At 35.5% G+C, this 22,230-nt stretch overlaps 2 protein-coding genes across 4 annotated transcripts in view; both read right to left on the bottom strand.

The window, feature by feature from the left end:
* Window positions 1-1,122: 1,122 nt before the first annotated feature.
* The window catches only part of LOC131043319 (uncharacterized), a 97,078-nt gene continuing 75,970 nt past the window's right edge, over window positions 1,123-22,230 (bottom strand). Inside the window, exons 7-10 of one of the 2 annotated variants that reach the window (XM_059207605.1) lie at window positions 3,220-3,490; window positions 3,064-3,106; window positions 2,872-2,975; window positions 1,123-1,254 (exon numbers count right to left, since the gene is read on the bottom strand). In XM_059207605.1, coding sequence (XP_059063588.1) covers window positions 1,222-1,254; window positions 2,872-2,975; window positions 3,064-3,106; window positions 3,220-3,490 — 451 coding nt within the window. In that variant the 3' untranslated portion in view covers window positions 1,123-1,221. Of the gene's footprint in view, window positions 1,255-2,871; window positions 2,976-3,063; window positions 3,107-3,219; window positions 3,491-22,230 lie in introns of those variants that run through there. The other variant, XM_057976519.2, reaches the window with a different exon arrangement.
* Window positions 18,344-19,720, bottom strand: LOC131856194 (uncharacterized). 2 transcript variants are annotated; one of them, XM_059207606.1, is made up of 4 exons: window positions 19,480-19,720; window positions 19,135-19,367; window positions 18,889-19,041; window positions 18,344-18,771 (listed from the first exon to the last, which is right to left on the bottom strand). In XM_059207606.1, exons 1-4 carry the CDS (start codon window positions 19,716-19,718, stop codon window positions 18,359-18,361), a joined length of 1,038 nt encoding a protein of 345 aa, XP_059063589.1. In that variant the 5' UTR covers window positions 19,719-19,720; the 3' UTR covers window positions 18,344-18,358. The 2 variants fall into 2 exon arrangements, with proteins under 2 accessions (XP_059063589.1, XP_059063590.1); XM_059207607.1 differs by having other exon boundaries at window positions 18,672-18,771; window positions 18,893-19,041.

The following is a 22,230-nucleotide window of genomic DNA, read 5'->3' as shown; positions in this document are numbered from 1 at the left end:
TTTTTTTGAGCATATTACTTCATCATATATAAATCAAAATTAGAATATAATACATACCATAGACCAAAAAACAAGTTCAACTCTAAATGAGTTATAATGCCACTACCACTAGCCATGTGATATGTATAAGTTAAAGATATTTTTGGCAAATTGTGCAATAATGATGTCTAAGTAGGCACATTCAAGAGTTATATCTCAATTCCTTGTCAGCCCTTTATTGTAATCAATTTTTTTATTTGATAGATTTCAATAACTAATGGTGATTTGGGAGTGGAGACCTCAATGAGGTTGAGGGGTAGTGGCCCTCATGCGGATTTGGGCACAATGCCCCCAATGGGGTCAAGGGGCTGCTCCCTTGTGGGGATTTCGGGGCAACACCCAAAATGGGTTCAAGGGGCAGCAAATTAAGGTTTGAAATCTTTACCACCAATGAAAATCGCGTTTTTTACCTATAAGCAAGAAAAAAATAACATATGAATTTGGACGAATTTTAAATACAAAACTCAAGATTTTTCGCATTTACTCACATTTTTCGCATTTACTCACAAATTTTATAGGAAAAAATTGTCACAAGTTTTTCAAAAACTTGGAGAGTTTTTGGGTGAGTAACTTGCCAGGCATTTTGACTCGAGAGTACTTGCAAGTCAAAAGAGTTTTTAGAGAATTTTTCAAAAAATCTCACAAACATGGGACATGGCTTGCAAGATAACCTCCAAGATTTTAGAAGCTGACTCTCCATAGGATCTTCAATAAATCCATTTCACAACTTTCAAGAAAAGAGAGAAGGAAACTAAAATTAAATCCTAACTGAGAGGCGATATGCCGGTTTATGAATTCAACACATCATAGTTCAAACGACATTGTATTATACATAGATATCATTCTCTAGAACAGAAGTTATATTTAACATATCCTCCAAAGTGATGCTACTTTGTTTAAATCTAGAGAAGCCATCCCAAAAAGGAATGAACCAAGAGCCCTTCCACTTCCTCCAAAATTGAGGTAAAAAGAAATTAGAAGGGGTCTTTGATAGTAACTAGATTCAAACTTCCAAAATCTACACAAGCAAGGATCATCAAAGTCATTTTCTTCAAGATAATATTGGCTTCTAGCATTATATTTCTGCTCGGCATTTCTCCAAATACTTTGAGTTCATTCAAGAAGGCCTCTACCAAAATGATTACACACATAGTACTAGTAGAATTTTCATGCACATAGAGCCTAATGGCATTCCTTGTGAGCCCTTAAACATCCCTGCAATGACTTTTTGATCCATAAATAAGTAGAATGAAACATATTTCAGTACAAAATCCTAATCATCCTACATCTATAAGCTAAAATTTGTCATCCAAAGCCAAATTGACTTTCATTGTAGTGGAGTGCAAGTATATAATGTTGTCTTTATCATAAAAGGAAAATACAAGCATATTGTTTGCTAGCACATTTCCAAATTGTAACTTGGTAAAGTTACGAGGGATAATACTTGAATACATTCTCATGTTCTACAAAGTTCAAACATTCCCTGGTCTATTATGGAATCTGCTAATGGCTAACTATTGACTATGTGATCCAATTCAATGCAAGGTCAGAAAGCTTTGTAGTCTTCCGTGTAGCAACATAATAGCTCACTATCAGATTCAATTTCATCTCCAAAACAATTATTTACGTTCTCATCAATACGACTCACAGATTCATCATCAGTATATTTATCTTCTACATATATTGTGGCTAGGTCTCCATATAATATTCATATGCTTCCCATTATTCTTCGTGAACAAAAATCTGCACTTTAGAAACCAAGATTGCCCCTGCTTCATCATTTGATCAGCTTTATCTAACTGCTACCCCAGTAACCAAGTTGAGTCCGAAAAGCTGCCAACTAACCTTAAAGGTGGCATCAAAGTACGGAAATAATTAATTATTTAGGTATACTTGTTATATAATAAAAATAAGACAATTATGTTTCATGGGAGTAGGTAAGTGCTAAGCGGTGTGCATAAGCCTTGTTAAGTGTTAAGTTGTTATTCATGTTGGTCATGTATGGGCAGTTCCTATCTGACATAACTGTTGTAGGCTTGTAGCCCATCCCATATGAACATTTTCTATTAATGATAGAATGGCATTGACCCTCCACATATTGTCTTAATAAATTGTCACTTGCCCCTCCTGCTGCTTTTATCTTTTGAAAAACTCATGGATATAACAATTAACCCAATATGTGACCAATTTTTTTGCACTTCTTTCAGGAAAAACCACAAAAGTCACAATATCTCAAAACATCATGACTTCTCCCAATAAATTCATTATTTTTTGGTCAAAAAAATTAGGGTTCCTAGGTTTTCTGATTTCTATGGCAATTATATTATTTTTTCCTAACCATAACCCTAATTTTCCCTAACCCTAACCAATTTTTTTCCCAAATAATTTTAAAAATAAAATCTTAATCTTTTAATTTTCCAATTCATTCCCAAGAAATACTTTTGTTACTACGGTCATACTTATGATTACTAGAGAATCTGTACATTATTGATTTGCAAAGTGAAGACTTTCCCATTTGTAGAAATTCAAATGTGAACAGGATTATTTAATTTTCCTATTTCTAGCAATTTTCATGACTATAAGCATTCGACTTTTCCAAATCCATAGAAGAGATCAGCAAAGAATCAATGGGTCATGAGAAAATTACATGGATAAAGGAACAAAACAAAATACATTTAAAGTTGAAGGGAAAGACGGTCTGTAAATGTTACTGTAAATAAGACACTCAAAATTGAAGAGATCATCCATTCAAGCAACAATGGATTTCTTTTGATACATTAAACCAAGCATTGTAACTAAAACAAATGGTTTTGATGATAAAACAGTAGGTACCTTATCGCTGTCAGGACAAAAGCCTTTGAGAAATCCATCACAAATAGGTGCTTTGGGATTCACATTCACATGTCTGTAAGGGCAACTCTCATTTGTACAAACTCCTTTAAACCAGAAGTGAATCACACAAGTCATGTTAAGATATTACAGAGCTAGCAGAACGTAGAAGACACAAACTGCAAACAGACTCACCAAGCAAGAAATGTGAACAGTCTGCCATTGATTCTAAGATTACCTGCATGCAAGAGACCACCAGTCAAAGTTATATTATAGAGAGTGATTTTAAGCACATGCACCATTCACATATTGATCTGATTAGAATATTACCCAATCCAACATTCCTATTACCTTGTGTGTCAATCTGCAGTCCATATTGGAGCAAGTACCTTTCAGGAACTGTGTTAAAATTGCCACCTTCTCAGAATCATTTGTGCCAGGGCATATGCTAACTTCCTTGTTGGAAGTACCAAATCTTGATAAAGACTGAGAATATTGTTGTTTCTTAGACATAATGGATCTTACAGTGTGCAAACTCCATCTAATCTTTTCACCAGCCAAGGCATGACTTATTGTATTTGAAAATCTAACAAGTTGGTTCCCATTCCCATCTTTTACATATCTGTTTTCAAAACCACCAAAAAACACATTAAACTCTATTCAGATATTTAATTCCACATGCGAAATTTCAATCATAAGATCGGATAAACATGGCAAAGTGAATCTGACAATCAGAACTAGTTCGTATGGGATATGCATATCCGGAGCCATAACAAAGGGAACAAATGCTTTTATCATAACTAAAAATGCATGCCACTAAAGCTTGTTTAGTTCTAATATGATGAAGACAGTGTTCTTGCTTAAACTATGCCATCTGATTTATGCCCAGTTTTGTAAAATCTTTATATCAATATAAGTTTATAGAAAATTTATTTTTCCTTCTCTAACTTAGGTCATTTCTAGTATCAAATGGGATAAGCTCAAGTGGTAGAATTATTGGGCCCTTAAAAGTGGAATGGAAGGTTAAAACCCAAGGAGACATGATAGTGTGTTCAAATTCACATCTAACTTGCTGGATGTAGCATACTCCAACGAACAAACCAGGATACAAGTCCCTCAGTCATTGCATCTAAACCAAAGGTCACCCCACAAGTATTATTTACCATATTAAAAAAATAGGTTATTTTAGCTAGTAATGCAATTCGATGCTAGAATAATATAACTGCAGATGCGCTAACAAGAAAAAATAGTGCAAAGCCTTTATTACCAATTTTGTTCATGTTCTGAGTCAAGATAAATTCTGATTTTTATAGTCATTTTTTTTGTACCACCTCATTTAGGACCTTTTCAGTTTCTGATTTAAAAGGATTGTGGTCTGTTCTTGTTCTTCATTCCATATTGTATCTCTTAAATTAATGCAGATATTTCTTTTTGTATTTTATTTTGGTGGCAGAGAATAACTATAAATACCCTTTTATATTCGGAGACGCCATTCCTCCATGGCACTAGAAGCAATAAATAAGTATCCCATTTTAAGTGATATATGGTATAACAAGTGCAGATTTGAAGTATGAGAATTAACCCTGCTATGAAGATAGCCATCAACAGAATTCAATGATATGAAGTTACAAATGTTTTTTTAAAAAGTTCCAACAACATTTGATCTGGCAAATCTAATCTGTGATGAAAATAACCATATGCACGACAGTGCAGAATCAATTGACAGCTTCTATGGAGAAATCTTCCATATGTATAAGTTCGATTAGTATGATACATCCAAAAAAAGTTCTATGGAGAATCTGTAATGTCCCCTTATGTTAATTATTAGGAATTAGGGACTATTAATTCAAAAAATAAATTGCAAGAAACTTCTTTCCAAACAGGACTCTAAAAAATCCTTTTATAACACTTTGATTGATAATAATTGATACCGCTTAATATAATTACAAATGATTATCCAATTGATACCACTTATATTATGACAATCTTGATCACTATATGGTATATTACTTGTCAATGAATAACTTTGCTAATCTTAATCACTATATGTTATTCAAGAATGATGGGGTGTAATGAATATCTTGAATATTCTGATCTGCAATAAGGTGGAGAAATCTTTGCTATCTCTGATATGGATTGTGTGGATTATGCAATGATGATCTTTTACTCAACTCCGATCTGCACTTCTGCTATTCCTGATATAACAATGTGAATCATGCAATAGGTTTCCTTCCAACTGCTGGTAGCTGTTTCTGATATATTGATATAAGATATGCTACGAGTCTCCTCAATGTTGCTTATAGCTGTCTCTGATATGACAATAAGAAATATGCTAAAGTCTGCTTTCTATCGCTTATATCGATGATATATCTTGCTGTTTCTGATCTATACTTTATACGTATGCAAAGGTCTTCAGTATTGCTTATAGTGATAAGGCAATTGCTGTATCTGATTTGGTCTTTAGAAATATGCGAAGATGGTGGTGCTCTTCCTGATTACTATCCTCAAGTATATGCAAACAGATTTACCAAAGGCGAATGCTCAATTGAGCGATCCAATAAGGATGAATAGAATTAAGAAACAATCGATTGTGCTTTTTAAAATGAGATCGATTCTTATTATATATCTCATTGTATTGAATAGTTGCATTCATTGCTTGGAATAGATGTCTCCCTTCCTTAATCGCATCTCTACATGAACAAATGTTATTGTCTTAATTGTACTTTCCCACTATTATCTGTTGTTTGCTCTAGTCGCTGCCCTCCATGATTAATTATTATTTTATTCAAATTGTATTTGTATGTCTTACCAGCTGCCTTTGCAATGTCAAGTATAATTGTTGTTCATTGAATACTAAAAATCTGATTAAAAAATCGCTAATTTGAAGCAATACTAATCCTCCTTTACATGGCATCAATAAGTTCAATAAGTGATAATTTATGATTATGATAGTCATTGACTTGCTGATCTAATCCTTCTTCCAACACGATGGTAATCGATGCTGGACCATGCTCTTCTGTTATCTCCTCTTCATTACACAGCGATAGTAATGGATGATTATGCTATCTTTGTTATCTTCCTTTGTATGATAGTTATCTTGATAAGGATGTCATCTTATGGACATGCCTAATTATGGATTTACTATTCATTATGTTGATCATATTGATTCAATGTAATCAATAGTAAAGTCTTGATTTACATGTTGATAAGGTGGGTGTCCAAAAGATTGTCATACTTGATATCATGTGAACTTAATGTCTGGATCATAATTTGGTGTTATGCTGACGAAGGTACTTGATATTTGCAACCCTTGATCATGTCACTTGATCCTGACCCATCTCCATATTGCATCCTCTTGTGTGCTCACTTGATGCTAGATAGGAAAAGTGTCTTATTGATAAGGCTTCACGATTTTCCTTCATAAGATCTTGATGCTATTGACTTCATTGAAAGAATATGCAAAACTACCTACTCAAACTTCTAAATGCTATGTACCATTGGCCAATCTCTATTTTTGTAATGTCCCCACTTTGAAATACAATTTAATAATAAATAATAATAATAATAAAATTTAAATATTAACAATTCAATTAAAATATAAAAGAATATAATTAAATATAATTAATTAAAATTTAATTAAATTAATGAATAGTCAAAAGACATGGAAGGAAAAGTCGTGACTCCCTCAACAATGAGATATAAAAGGGAGAAGAAAGCCTTATTTGAGAGGGGGATAATTTGAGAATCAGAAGTGCAGATCTGATTTAAATTAGAAGTGCAGATCTTATTTAAATAAGAAGTGCAGATCTGATTGTGAAAGGTTGTGTCCCTTTCCAAGGGCAGAAATAATGAAGAGTTGCACTCTTTCAAAGGGTGCTAATGGTGAAAGGGTGTGTCTCAAGTCAAAGGGCATACAATGCAGATCTGATTGTGAAAGGCTGTGTCCCTTTCAAAGGGCAGAAATAATGAAGACTTGCACTCTTTCAAAGGGTGCTAGTGATGAAAGGGTGTGTCTCTAGTCAAAGGGCATACATGAATGAAGAGGTGTGAGCTCTCCCTCACATTGAGAGCTATAAAGGAAAGCAATCAAAAGCATCTAGTTACACCACCGTCCATCAGATCAGATCAGAATTGTTATCAAGTTACAGACAGTAACATCCTTGTTCTTGGTGGTATGCACGGGGATGTGCTTAATATGTATGTTTAATATATGAAGCCTGATAATGTTCTTATGCAGAATTTAATAGTAATATTAATATAGACTGCAATATGTATGACAGTCATAATATACATCGATAGTACAAAGTGATATCGCCATAACCTTGTCCTAAGTCATAAACCTATTCTAATCCTTCTATTCCCAAAGGGAGATGGGTGCTGCTAGGGAAGGGCAGATTAAAACCACTTCAATAGAAAGCCCCAAGGGTGAAAGGACTCCTCATGAAATCTGGGCTGCAGGCCCCAAGGGTGAATGTACTGAGTTTCGGTAATCTGGGTTACATTAAGGAGGTGGTGTTAAGCGCCCTAGGCAGCCAAGCCCTCTTCTGGGAATGGGGTCAGATTGGTTTAGGTTTAGGCATGGTTTTAATGGCATCATAAGTTATACTATAAAGAATTAGTTAGTTATGCTCAATTAATAGTGATAAAAGGTAGTAACATAGATGTTGCTCTTGGTAATTGACAGTGTATAAATAGGGAACATTACAATTTTCTAACTACCTTGAGGTGTTCAAGGTCTACCACTCCTTGACCACATATGTGTTTCATTGCTATCTTCTTCTTAGGTTAAGGATGGGGACATCACAGAATCAGAAGTGATTTACAGGTCAAGCCTATAAAAGCAATTCCAGTGAGGACTGATGGCAGAGAACTGACCACAAAGCCATTTGACATTAAGGATTGCAAACTGGCACATATTAGCATTCAAACAGAACTGAGCACAAATGCCTCTCGAGTCTCAACCATAAGGATCACAGACTGGTACATCTAAGCAGAGAGATCCAGCAGAAATTGGTAACTTGGTATTTTAATGTTCAAAATGATAAAAGGCCTTCCCAAGTAGTGATAACAGTCTTGAAATATCTAACCAGGTGTAGCTTTATTATATTTGTAAGGTGTTAACTCTTGCCTTGTCCTTATTGTGTAGTATTGCTGGGGTCAACACATATTTCAAACTAGTTGACAAGTGTATAATGGATATCTATGTCCGATGTTTGAGCATCATCATTCCTGTGATTATATTCTTATTGATGGATTATGTGTTATTTCATGAGTAAACCTATGTAGCTTATTTAACTTCGCTGTTTTAATAAGTTAATGCCAAAGTAAGTTATTGTTCTGGTTCAACCTTATGAATAATCTAATAACTATAAGTGAATTGATTAAATACACATCTTTTGATATTTAGATCATGTTCATTGTAAATAATCTTCAGTAAGATGTGGTTATATGATTAAATGTGATTTGATTGGTATCACATTTTGAAATTATGATGTAACTGCAAGATGGAAGTGTTCCTTGTTTGATTACATGTTTTTGTTAGGTATTTGTCATGTCCCTGACCATGTCACTATGAATTTAGTCAAATAAAATATAATAATAATAATCATTAACATGTCAATGAAATCAGAAATAAATAAAGTTATAAATAAAATTCAAGAATATATATAAAATATAATATCATTGCTCAGAAAATCGTCTTATTTATAAGACTGCACGACTTTCTATAATTCCAGATCCAAGAAACTAATGTACCAAGAAAGCAATTATGGTATCTAAGTCCGTGGATGTGTAAGGGGAGATAACAAGTACGAAATAAACAAGATAAAATATATATGTAACACAAATTGAGGGACAAGATTTTGTCCAAGTGGCAATATTTAGAGCATGAGGAATAATATCTAAACCAAACCTACTTAATTTCCATCAGATCCAATTAGTGAAGGGCCAATGGTTATTTTGGAAAAGACGCTTTTTTGTGAGAAAAGATACTATTAGCAAAAGTTGTGACTCTACATCCTCTTTGAGGGCTATATAGGCCGGAACTTCAGTTGGGGAGGGAAAGGCATGGATCAGATTAAAAAAGGCATTTACTGATCTGATCAAGAAGCAATCTAAAAGCATAAGAAGAGAGATTGATCAAGTAGGAATCTGAATAAATGAATAATATTCACCATACAGTGCCTGTGCATTATTAAGTGATTGAGTCTGATGCATAATACATAGACCATGATCTTACTGATTTTCTGTTTTGTCTTCCATGTAGGAATGGATGTAATTAACACATTATTATTAATATATATTTATATATTTCTATCATTGCTATTATGAAATTGGCCATAATAAATTATATGTGGATTCCTTAACACTTCATCTGACCAACCATCTCATTATAGAAGGTAGAATAGAATACATATAAGGGATGCAAGTAGCACAAGGTTCCATTCAAGTAGAGCAACCCTAGGTGGGGCCAGGAGGTGAAATGGCAAGTGTCATTCCATGCTCTTGGGCTTGATGGAAAAGAATAAGCTCATGGCGCCTTATATGATGTTCCAGGGGACTCCATTATAGGTATAGGTTTTTAGGGAAAGTATTAATGAATTCCACATGCACATTATGTAATTTACAATGATGATTAAGATAATGTTCCTAACCCTAGTAGGAAAGATTAATTTTATATCTAACATGATTGAGGGGTCTCAATCAAGGTCTAATTGGTAAAAGCTATCTCTATTTCATTTCTTATTTTACTTGGGATTGTGATTTTAGAGCATAAACTAGGGCATTAATAAAAGAGGACATTGCAAATGGTATCAGAGCCATGATCCTGCCAGCATGAAGGGTAAAGATAAATAAATGGATGCATTCTAGTCAATGAGAAGGGATCTATTAACTCAGTCCAAAAATATGATAATGATTAAATGACAATGGCAAGACAATATGAGATTGTTGAACATGACAATACATATATTTGTGTGTATTCTTTGTGTCTACATGTATATATTTGTACGCTTCATGTTTTCATGTGCATGCTTTGTGTCTGCATGTATGTATTTGTATGCTCCATGTTTTCATGTGTATGCTCTGTGTTTGGTTCAGACCTGATGTATTTCCGGCATGTCTATCGTGTTAGCACAGCTTGACATAACCAAGATAATGAAAGAAACATCACTTGGTGTACAACCTCCAATTCCTAAATCATCCTGGAATGTACAAAAGAAGTTAATTACATCACAAAAAACAAAAGTTTATTTTGGGGGATCCTCATATTGGTAGATGACTCAGTTTGAAAATTAAATCGACATTGCCTAAGGCCAAGCAATCTGGGGAAGGGTGGACTGTCATGCCCTTGATCATGTCACAACAAATTTAGTCAAATAAATATAATAATAATATTCATTAACATGTCAATGAAATCAGAAATAAATAAAGTAATAAATAAAATTCAAGAATATATATAAATATAATATCATTGCTCAGAAAATCCTCTCATTTATAAGACTGCATGACGTTTTGTAATTTCAGATCCAAGAAACTAATGTACCAAGAATGCAATTATGCTATCTAAGTCTATGGATGTGTAAGGGGAGATAACAAGTAAGAAATAAACAGAATAAAATATATGTCACATGAATTGAGGGACAATATTTTGTCCAAGCGGCGATATTTAGAGCATGACGAATAGTATTGTAATGTCCCCATTTTTCTAGTGATATCTCAAGAATCCTAGATTTGCCTGTTAGTCATCTCCGTAGACAAATGATTGAGTTAGGAGATGTTTGTTCCACCAAGAGGAGCTGTACTTAGCCAATTTTAGAGCTTGGTGGGAAATTATTCTATAAAGCTTATAAAAGCTTACAAGAGGTTATAAGTTACTTTTTTCTATTAATAGAAAATTTTAATAAAAGTAACTTTATAATATAAAGTTATTAAAGATACTTTTTCTAGAAAAGAAAAAGTTAACTTAAATGTGTTTTAATAACACTTTATGAATAATACCCCATGGCACATATTCCTAAGCATCAAATTATTAAAAAGTGGCCCCACTTTAATATCTAATGGACCCCTCATGGTGTACGTACCCTTGGAGGAATTAAAGATTCCTTTGGGATCTCAAAAGATGCTATGAGGGTTCGAATTAGGGCAATTGGGAAACATAAGGACTTGTACGTGGAATTCTTTGGCATTATGTTTTTGGAAATTTTATTATTTTGCTCTGCAATTTGCTGCCATAGCAGATACAGCAGGTTTGGAGACCAAATTGGAGACGAAATCCTTCAATTTTGGGCAAGTTGGACAAACCCCCAGCTATTTCTATCAAGTCAGCACTCAGGGAAACCTTCAAACCAGGTCTAGAGGACCATTTTCAGAGGGTATATGTGATTATTCTACAATTTCAGAGGTTAATACTTAGATCTGGGCGGTTTGTTGACACTTTCCAGCAGATTTGTAGCATTTTTGGTCAGCCATACCATCCATAGCTGCTTGGAGATTCAAATAAATAATTGGGAGAGCTTTTGAAGCAGTAATTGTTGGTAAAATCATTGTCAGGGCATAGCTAAGATAATTTGGCAATCAATTTTGACAAATCTCAAGACATTTGAAAGCAATCAGCAAATTAGAAGAGATTTGGAAGCAATTTGGGTGGAGTCTCCTGACAAGTTTTTGGAATAAGCTTCAGATCTCCTGTTTGATCATCAATTTGTTTTAGATAATTATTATTATGGTGAATAAACCTCATTGGAGGAGTTGAATTGCATTGGAAGCTATATTTTTGCAAATTATCAATAAAACCCTCATTCCAAGCTAGGCGTGGGACCCCCTGGTATGCAACTTTATTCTTTCTAGTTAATGAAGCTTCCAAAATTTGCTTTTATAATTGCTGTTAAAAATTCTCAGAATATAAAACTCTATTTCAGTCATTCCTTTCATTGTATTTCTTGCATACATTTCCATACAAGGCATAAGAAACATGAAAAAATAGAAACAATTCAAAAACCAAACAAAATTCAATCATCCTTATCGCTGGTCAAAGATTAAGTTTTGAAACAATCAGCAAAACCAAATCAGATTTTAGTTGGGGATCTTTCAAATATCTAAACCAAACCCACTTAATTTCCATCAGATGCGATTAGTGAAGGACCAACGGTTATTTTGGAAAAGACACATCTTTTATGAGAAAAGATACTATTAGCAAAAGTTGTGACTCTAAGTCCTCTTTGAGGGCTATATAGGACAGAACTTCAGTTGGGGAGGGAAAGGCATAGATCAGATTAAAAAAGGCATTTACTGATCTGATCAAAGAAGCAATCAAAAAGCATAAGAAGAGATATCGATGAAGTAGAAATCTGAATAAATGAATAATATTCAACATATAGTCCTGTGCATAATATATAAGATAAGTGATTGGTTCTAATGCATAATGCATAGACCATGATCTCACTGATTTGCTATTTTGTCTTCCATGTAGAAATGGATGTAATTAACATATTATTGTTAAGATATATTTATATATTTCTATCATTGCTATTATGAAATTGCACATAATAAATTATATAGTAGATTCCTTGACACTTCATCTAACCAACCATCTCATTATAAGTAGAGCAGCCCCTGGTGGGGCCAAGAGGCCGAATGGTGGGTGTCATTCCATGCTCTTGGGCTTAATGGAAAAGAATAAGCTCGAGGCACCTTTTATGATGTTCCAGGGGAGTCCATAATGGGGATAGGTTGTTAGGGGAAGTATTATTGAATCCCACATGCACATTATGTAATTTACAATGATGATTAAGATAATGTTCCTAACCCTAGTAGGAAAGATCGATTTTATATGTAACATGATTGAGGGATCTCAAGCAGGGTCTAAATGGTAAAATATATCTCTATTTCATTTCTTACTTTACTAGGGTTGTGATTTTAGTGCAAAACCTAGGGTGTTTATAAAAGGGGGCATTACAGTATTACATGTTTTGCTTCAACTATCTTGCAACGTGCTGAGATATGGTTGATATATTAACTGAGTGTAGAAGCACAGGTTGCCCAAGGGTGACTAGTCTCAAGATAGCTGATTTAGGTAAATATGTTTATGTTATCTTGGAATTCCCCATCTAACTTAACTTGAGTTGCAATATGTGTCATTTTAATTATGAGCCTTGATTCAAATCAGTGTCAATTCTAGACTCTTGAGTCTTGTGACACAATTATCTCTAAGGGAGCTCCCTTGTAGATAATAAGCGGCAGATTTTGGCGGCAGCATACAATTATCAGCTCCCTTGTAGATAATAAGCGACAGTCTTACTAGGCTAAGCTTTCCTTTCTAGCAGATAATGAAATGCTGCTATTCCTCTAAAAGGCAAAGAGTAATATGAGGGAAGACTTTAATATGCAGCCATCAAATATATGACACATAATGGACCTTCCTTAAGTGCTGTGATTTGAATCAAGGCTGTGCTTAGGCTTTTAGCAATTATAAAAAGGTGCAGCTGTTTTAACAATGTGTAATAATAATTTAAAAAAATAGCATATATAATAATAAAATGATAATACTATATTAAAAAAATAATAATATTAAATTCTTGCTCAAATAACTGCTATGGTAGTAAATCTTTCACAACAAAAATAATATTGCAAAATCAACAATATATGAAACAATTCAAACTCTCAATGTTGTTGATATGGAATTTTCTTCCAAATTAAAATCATTATCCAACTGAAGCATAATCAAAATCCTTGTATAGAATCACCCAAATAGAGATTAGGGTTTTCATCCTCAAATCTGAAGAGATTCCAAGAGAGTTTTCATTCTCCAAAATTGTCAGCCAAGGGTTTCCATCCATAAATGCAAATTTGAAAATCGAATTCAAAAATGATCTTAAAGGAACCACTCTGATAGGCAAGTGACCACCTATCAGGGACTCACTAATTAGCCTCTCTACTCGGGATGCAATATAGAGTCTAGGACTGTTAGGTACCCCTTGGATGACATTGAACATGTCACAGAGGTTCTCTGATGCAACCAAGTGACGCTGTCTAAGGACACACACGCAAGTCAAAGACAACAGCGCGACACACTAGCATCCTATACGAACAAAGGCAATGTCTATATAGAGAATGAACTATGATGTAAACGTGCCCAGATAATAACAATACGGGAAGTAAATACAACTATCTATTTAGTAACAAAGAGGAAAGAAGTAAGAAGTATAATCTCATAGCCAGTCCACACTTGAAGTCTCCAGCTAGCTCCCCAAAATCTACTCGGCAACCTGCACACAAGGCGAACGAGGACGAAAAATGTTGTGGCTATGTTTTAGAGGCCTACCACAATCAGACCCCCAGTTTGGTGTTTCCACCTCCATGGACAGCCAAGATAGATAGGTAGAATGATAGATAAACCGATAGACATAGTAATAGATGAAAGATACAACAATAATATCTTGATGACTATGCTGTTAAGGATATAGCTTCATTCGAATTGAAGCAATCTGTATATACGTAAATATATATATATATATACATATTTATTACTTTATATAATAATCGATATGGTTCAGAATAATCCCGATAACTAGCGGGGTCGAATTAGTTAGTGAGCCCGAGCACCATCATTGTTAACTAATGAACATTAGCGGTGAACAAGGGACGGAGGGTCATGTCCCCGTAGGGTCATGACTCTACGTGACATAAGCCACGTAGAAGTCATGCCCCTACGTGGACATGACTCTCCATCCTTATATATGCAAAGGCGTCAACAACTTGCTGGTAATTGAAATCAATAACTGTGGCAATCTCATGACCCAGCAAGCTGTCGACATTATCATAGAAGATTAATATAATAGAGTTATATAGATACGCAGTGGAGGAAAACATATTCACTGCAATGATCTCATTAAAGTCCATCCTTCCTAAATATTATCAGACTGTTATCTTCTCTATCTTTGGTCCAGATTCCTTAACATGGTATCAGAGCCAAGTTGGTAGAGAAATAATAAAAATAGAAACACCTCTTTTCTAAAAAATTCAGACTTGCATTAAGAACAATTATGGTGAACAGTGTTAGAGTGGAGGATAGACTTGAAGGCGCATCCAACTTTGTCTCATGGAGAATTCGAATAACAACAACTCTTCAAGAACTCGAACTAGATGCATACATAGAAGAAGATACTAAGATGCCCGAAGACGAGCCAGAGAAAACAACCTAGAAAAGACACAACAACAAGGCTAAGAAAATCATAATTGATGTCGTAAAAGATCACATTCTCCCAACCATCTCAAAACTAACTACAACTTATGATATGTTCAAGACCATTCAAAACTCATATGAAATATATAATGCAAGCAGATTGCTCACTTTAAAGCAGCAATTAATGCATATCTACATGAACAAAGGAGAAACAATTACATCCTATTTCATGAGGATTTCAGAGTTGAAAGACCAATTATCAACAATTGGAAATAATGTAGATGATATAGAGCTATCTCTAATAGCACTTAAGGGATTACCATCCAGTTGGGAATCCTTTATTCAAGGCATTAGTGCTCGTCCGACACTACCAAAATTCGATCAACTCAAGAATGATTGCACTCAAGAAGAATCATAGGAGGATTGGGTCCAAACAAAGAGGGAGAAATTCAAGCACTACATGCTAACACAAGCAACAAAGGGAAGAAAAGGAAGTTCAAACGGAAGAGAGGAAATAACCACAAAAGCAGATATTTCTCCAAGATCCAATGCTACAAGTGTGATAAATTTGGACACACTCACAGATTCTGTCCAGAAAGAAAGAAAGCTCAAGCTACCACAGCTGAAGTCAAGGAAGTAGAGAATCCTCTATTTTTCTTAGCCTTATCAAGTGAACTAAACTCAAACAAACATATGTGGATAATCGACAGTGGAGCATCATGACACATAACCGGATTTAGAGATCAATTCGAAACCTTTGAAGGCCACTCAACTGAAGAAGTTACAATAGGAGACAATTCTACCTATCCAGTGAAAGGAAATGGGACTTGCTCAATTCAATTAAGAACAGGAGTTACATTACAATTGAAAGATGTTCTTTTCATACCAGGTATCAAAAGGAATTTGGTCTCTATTTCAAGACTAGCTGATCAAGGATATCGTGTCACCTTCCATGAAGATAAAGTTCTGCTCTGGCCTAAAAATTCTAACATAAAGAATGCTATTTCTACAGGATCTAGAGATGGTAGTTTATATAAATTATGTAATATTAAAAAACAAGCACTAAATCATGAAGTATCAAACTCTAATGAAATTTGGCATAGAAGGTTAGGACATCTTTGATTTAGTGCCCTACCTTCTATAGGAGAGATTACCACAGGATTACCCAATCTAAAATCTGATCATGTTGGAATTTTTAAAGGATGTGCTCTACGGAAAAACTCAAAAGGGTCCTTTCCCTCAAGTGAACACAAATCAAAAGTTGTACTAGAACTTGTCCACACTGATTTGTGTGGTCCAATGTCATTACCATCACTAGGGGGATTCTTGTATTATGTGATATTTGTTGATGACTACTCTAGGAAAACATGGATCTATTTCATAAAACTCAAGGAATCAAATGAAGTGTTATTAAAATTCAAAGAATTTAAAGCCTTAGTGGAAAATCAAACTGAGAAGAAAATAAAGACTCTAAGATCAAATAATGGGGGTGAATACATCTCTGAAAATTTTAAAGAATTTTGCATTTCTGTTGGGATTAAGAGGGAGTGTACTGTACCTTATAATCCTCAACAGAATGGAGTCACAGAAAGAAAAAACAAAACCATCATCGAAGCCGCCAAAGCCATGATGCATGATCAAAATCTACATATCTCATTTTGGGTTGAAGCCTCAAATACAACTGTGTATATTCAAAACAGATGCCCTCATTCAATCCTAGAGAATATAACACCTGAAGAAGCCTTTACAGGAAATAAACCAGATTTAAGCCATCTAAGAATCTTTCGTTGCCACGTGTATATTCCAAAGTTCCCAGACTCGGACTCGGCTCTGACTCGGCAAGCCTGACTCGACTCGTGACTCGGCTCGGACTCGGCAACGACTCGGCAAAATAAGAAAACCCTTGAAATTTAGAGATTTTTAACGATTTAAAACTTGTTTCATACACCCATTATTGAATTAAGCTTAAAGACACTATAACATCATCAAATAGAAGCTAATTTGATCACATACATAAACATACATCCATCACATGCGTAGAAATGTAAGTTGTAGCTGAAGGAATTAGAAAACATAATATATAGAGTTATAAATGTTGTCCAATGTATAATATAAAATCCATGACTTCAAATGTTCCCAAACATATATCTAACTGTAAAGTGTAAAAAAAAACAAGTCTATGGCTCAGGCTCAGGCTCAGCCTCGTCTATCTGCCTCCTACAAAGGCGTCTAAGGTAGGTCCTGGATGACTGAGTAGCCATAGTCTCTGCCTGTGATGTGCCAGTCTGAGTAGCCATAGGTGTTGTGCCTGATCGTGCTCTATCCTCCTCCTCTGCCATAGCCACAGCCTCAGCCTCTCTGTCTGCCTGGTCAACCCACTCAAGGTCCTCATCAGTGAAGACTGGATCGGTGGACTCAGTGAGCCAATCGGACCCGGGGTCGACTTCCTCTAGAGTGATCGAAGAGGAGTCATCGTCCAAAATCTGTCTGGTCCTGAGACAGAGGTTGTAATGAACAAAGACTAGATCATTCAACCTCTCCACAGACAATCTATTTTGCCTCTTCGAGTGGATGTGCTCGAACATGCTCCAGTTGCGCTCACATCCAAAAGCGCTGCACGGCTGGCTCAATATGCAGATGGCAATTTTTTGAAGGTTTGAGGTTGAAGGCCCAAACATTTGCCACCATCTATCTGAGATAAGGAAAACAAAAAAACATTAGTCTCATTTCCAACTTTAAAGGTAGATTATAAAATGAAAAATTAAAATGCATGTCATAAACTTTAGAATTTTCTACCTGGCTGCAATTTTGTCCAACCCTCTTTGCACAATTGGCTGGCAAAGATTGCCCCTGATGCATTATTAAATGCATCCATCTCGAGAAGTGTAGCTGTGGTATCAATGACCATCCGTTGTACTACTGAATATAGCCCGCTAAGAACCTCCTCATCCGCTTTGAAATCAGCACGGAAACGAAATGATGGATTGAGGTAATAAGCTGCTGCATGGATGGGCCTATGAAGTTGGTTATGCCATCTTCTATCAATTATGTCCCAAATGGGCCTATACTTATCCTCAACTCCAGCATATATGGATCTAATGGCCTCCTTGGCCCTATCCATGCCCTCATATATGTAGCCCATAGCGGGCTTCTCCCCATCAACAACTCATAGGAGAACTACTAGGGGCTCAGTGACCTGCAAATAATGTTAAACAAAAATAGTTAACTCACAAGTGTGCATGAAAATAAGAAAAATTGCAAAGTTGCACAATGCAAACAAAACAAAAATATGCATATAATATTATAAATTTATAAAATTACTTGCACGATCTCTACACAAGGGATCCAAAAACCTGGCTCATCAAAAATGCAATCTACTACATCCATCCCTGCAGTGGTCGTAGCATAGGATGAGGAAGTCCACTCCTCACCAACAAACATGCGCCTCAAAGATGCCTTTGATTTTAACAAGGATTTCAATGTGAGGAAATTTGAGGCAAATCTCGTTATACCAGGACGAGCCAACTCCCTTTCCCCCGTGTATTGCCTCATAATGCTAAGGACCAATGCATGATTGTAAATAAATTTGCATATATTCTTGGCCCTTTCAACGCATCCTTTCACCCATCCAAGCTTACCTATATCCTCCAGCATGAGGTCAAGGCAATGGGCCGCACATGGAGACCAAAAGATTTTTGGGTGCCTCTCCATCAAAAGTTTTCCTGCAACAATTTTAAATTAGTTAAAGAATTAGATGTGAAATTTTACCATTAATATTTAGAAGTTAAAAACTTAAAAGTTTAAAAGTTAAAACTTAAAAGAAAACTTTTAAAGTTTACCTGCAGCAACATAACTTGCTGCATTATCCGTCACCACTTGCACCACATTTTCTTCCCCCACCTCATCTATAACTTCCTCAATAGCCTCACATAAGTATGCCGCATTTTTGACATGTGAGGAAGCATCGATGGACTTCAAAAACATGGTGGATCCTGAAAATAAAACAAATTAATTATCAATAAATTAGAATGTAAATTATTCAATTTCAATCACAATGCATATAGAGAAGTAAAATGATCAATCACCTCCGCTGGAAACAAGAAAATTTAGGAGTGTTCTATTCCTCCTATCAGTCCAACCATCTGTCATGATGGTGCAACCCTTCTGGCTCCAAGATTGGCGGTGGTCCTCTAGGTCAACTTTCATATCTTCCACCATTTCCAACAAGAGAGGGCCACTCAACTCAGTATCACTAGGGGCTTTAAACCCCGGCCCACAAATGGTTACTGCATCAATCATGCCTTGCCAATAAGGAGACCTGTCACAAATTGAAATAGATTAAATAAGAAAAGTTCAATTTCAATTTCAACTTTCAAATTCAAACCATAAAATTTTAAATTTTAATTTAAAACAATCAAATAAAAAAGTACCTGGCTGCAATAAATGGAATGTTGCAGAAGTACCAAAACTTGCAAATTGCTTTTCTTCCTGCATCATGGACCTCCTTGTTCCAAGACATGCTCTCAAGCGAGGGCTGTGCGCCAAGAGTAGTGCGTGGTACAAAAAAATTGTCTATCTTGGATTTTCCAACTCTAGGACCAAAAGTGTGACTAGGAGTAGGAATAGAAGTACTAGCACTAGCAGAAGCACTAGGACGAAAGGGAGGCATAGAAGAACCCTCTCCAACACAACCTATGGATGCAGCTGTGGATGCGAAGCCGAATGCGGATGTGGGTGGAGGGGAACCAATATGACATAACTCCTCTCTTTGTCTTTTTTTTGTTTGCTTATGTATTTCAAATTTTTCTAATAGGACGTAACAAAAACGGATTGCTTCGGGAGTTGCCTTGTCACAAGGCTCAGTATCATGACCACGTATGCCAGCAATATGATATTTTAATCTATTTATCCCCCCATGGTTAATTTCCTTACAAAACATACACTTGGTTTGATTTCTTTGTCTACCAGGGAATTCTTCAGTATATTTCCATGCCTCATCTTTTTGACCATGTTTCCTAGGTGGAGGATTAGGATGAGCCATTAGGAAAAAAAATTGTTTTCAAAACGTGAGGGTTACTGCAATAAGACAATTTTACAAATCACCATTTGAGCATTGTGTTTGACAAAGTTTTAAATTTAAAATTTTAAACTAATTAAAAAAAATCAGCAAAGACTAATTTGTGCATTGTGTTTTTTCTTGAAAATTTTCAAATTTCAAAGAAAGAAATTAACAATTCAGAAAAATCAGCAAACCCTAGATTTTTTTTTGAAAAAATTATAAATACATGTATACAATTTTTTCAAAAAAAAAGTCTAGGGTTTGCTATGCTATTGTTCTATTTATGTCATTGTGATTGAATCATTGAAGTATGCAAGCAGCAATATAGATTTGGAAAGCTGAAGTTAATAAAAAAAAAAAAAAAAATGAAAAAATCCATAAATATAGAAAAAAAACCAACATAATCAATAAAAATTAACACTTACCTCTTTCAAATTTGTTGACAAGTGTTTGAAATGAGCTCCTTGATGCTCTCAATGTAGTGCTGCCCCAATGTGATTTGTACAAGCTTTTCACCTCTTCCTCTCAGCTGGTTGCAAAACTATGGCTCTCTTTTTTCCTCTCTTCCTCTCTTCCACTCATAAAACTGAATGGCAATCCCTTTTAGGGTTATAACAAAGGCAAATGGCACAAAACATAATAAAAATGTGTTGTATTTTTTTTGTTTTTGCGTCCACTTTTTGCAAGCTACGCCGGCCGGGTCACGACCCTCGGACTCGGCGAGTCAGGGGGTGACTCGCTGACTCGGCGAGTCAGGCAAGTCACACCCTGTGACTCGTCCAGGCCCGGGTCAGGGTCGCCGTGACCCGGCGGAGGTCACCCGGCCCGCTGACTCGTGTGACTCGCCGCGAGTCACGGAACTCTGGTATATTCACATTCCTAAAGAAAAGAGAACCAAATTAGAACCCTCCGAGAAGAAAGGCATATTTGTTGGCTACACTGAAACCACTAAAGGATACAAAGTCTATATTCCAGGACGAAGATCTATTGAAATCAGTAGAGATGTCAAATTTGAAGAAGATGCTGCTTATAAAGTCTCTCTAAGTGCAGAAGATGATCTAACCACAGAATCAGATGAAAATCTTACAATTGAGAATCAGAGGGAGAATAGCATAGAAAGTCATGAACTTCAATCACCTAATTTCGAGAATGCTAAAAATCCTAACAAGAAGAAAAGACCACTATGGGCAAGAAAGATGATTGAAGAAAATAATGTGGAACCTGATGAAATCTTTAAAGAGAATAAGAAAACAAGAAGTCAATCATGCTATGTTGCACTCGTGACCGAACTTACAAAATCCAAACCATCAAATGTTGAAGAAGCCTCAACATGTCAAGCTTGGAAAGATGCAATGATTGAGGAATACCAATCTATCTTAAAGAATGATGTCTGGGACATTATACCTAGACCAAAAGACAAATCAGTTGTCTCATCAAAGTGGTTATTCAAAATCAAATATGCACCAGATGGTAGTATTGAAAAACACAAAGCCAGATTCGTTGCCAGGGGGCTCTCTCTAAAGGCTGGCATTGATTATGAAGAGACATTTGCTCCATTTGCCTGATATACTTCTATGAGAACCATCATTGCCATTGCAGCTTCCAAAGAGTGGAAGATACACCAAATAGACGTAAAGACCGCATTTTTGAATGGTATTATTGAGGAAGAAGTATATATAGAACAACCTGAAGGCTTTGCTACACATGATAGAAACCTCTATGTGTGTAGAATAAAAAAAGCTCTCTATGGCCTTAAGAAAGCTCCCAGGGAATGGTACGAAAGGATGGATAACTATCTCTCCAAACTAAGATATTCCAAAAATGAAGCAGATTCTAACATATACTTCAAAATATCGGATGGTGACATGTTAATACTTGTTCTCTATGTTGATGACTTGTTGATAACAGGAGAAGATCACCTCATTGCAAAATGCAAACAAGATCTTGTGGCTGAATTCGATATGAAAGATCTAGGTCTACTACACTATTTTCTAGGCCTAGAAGTATGGCAAAAGGAGAATTATATTTTCCTAAATCAAGGAAAACACACCACTGATATCCTAACCAGATTTGGTATGATGGATTGTAAACCTCTCTCCATTCCAATGGAAACAAATCTTCA

This window comes from Cryptomeria japonica, chromosome 7 (assembly GCF_030272615.1).
Source record: "Cryptomeria japonica chromosome 7, Sugi_1.0, whole genome shotgun sequence".
Classification (NCBI taxonomy): Eukaryota; Viridiplantae; Streptophyta; class Pinopsida; order Cupressales; family Cupressaceae; genus Cryptomeria; species Cryptomeria japonica.
This window is presented reverse-complemented; position numbering and strand designations above follow the sequence as displayed.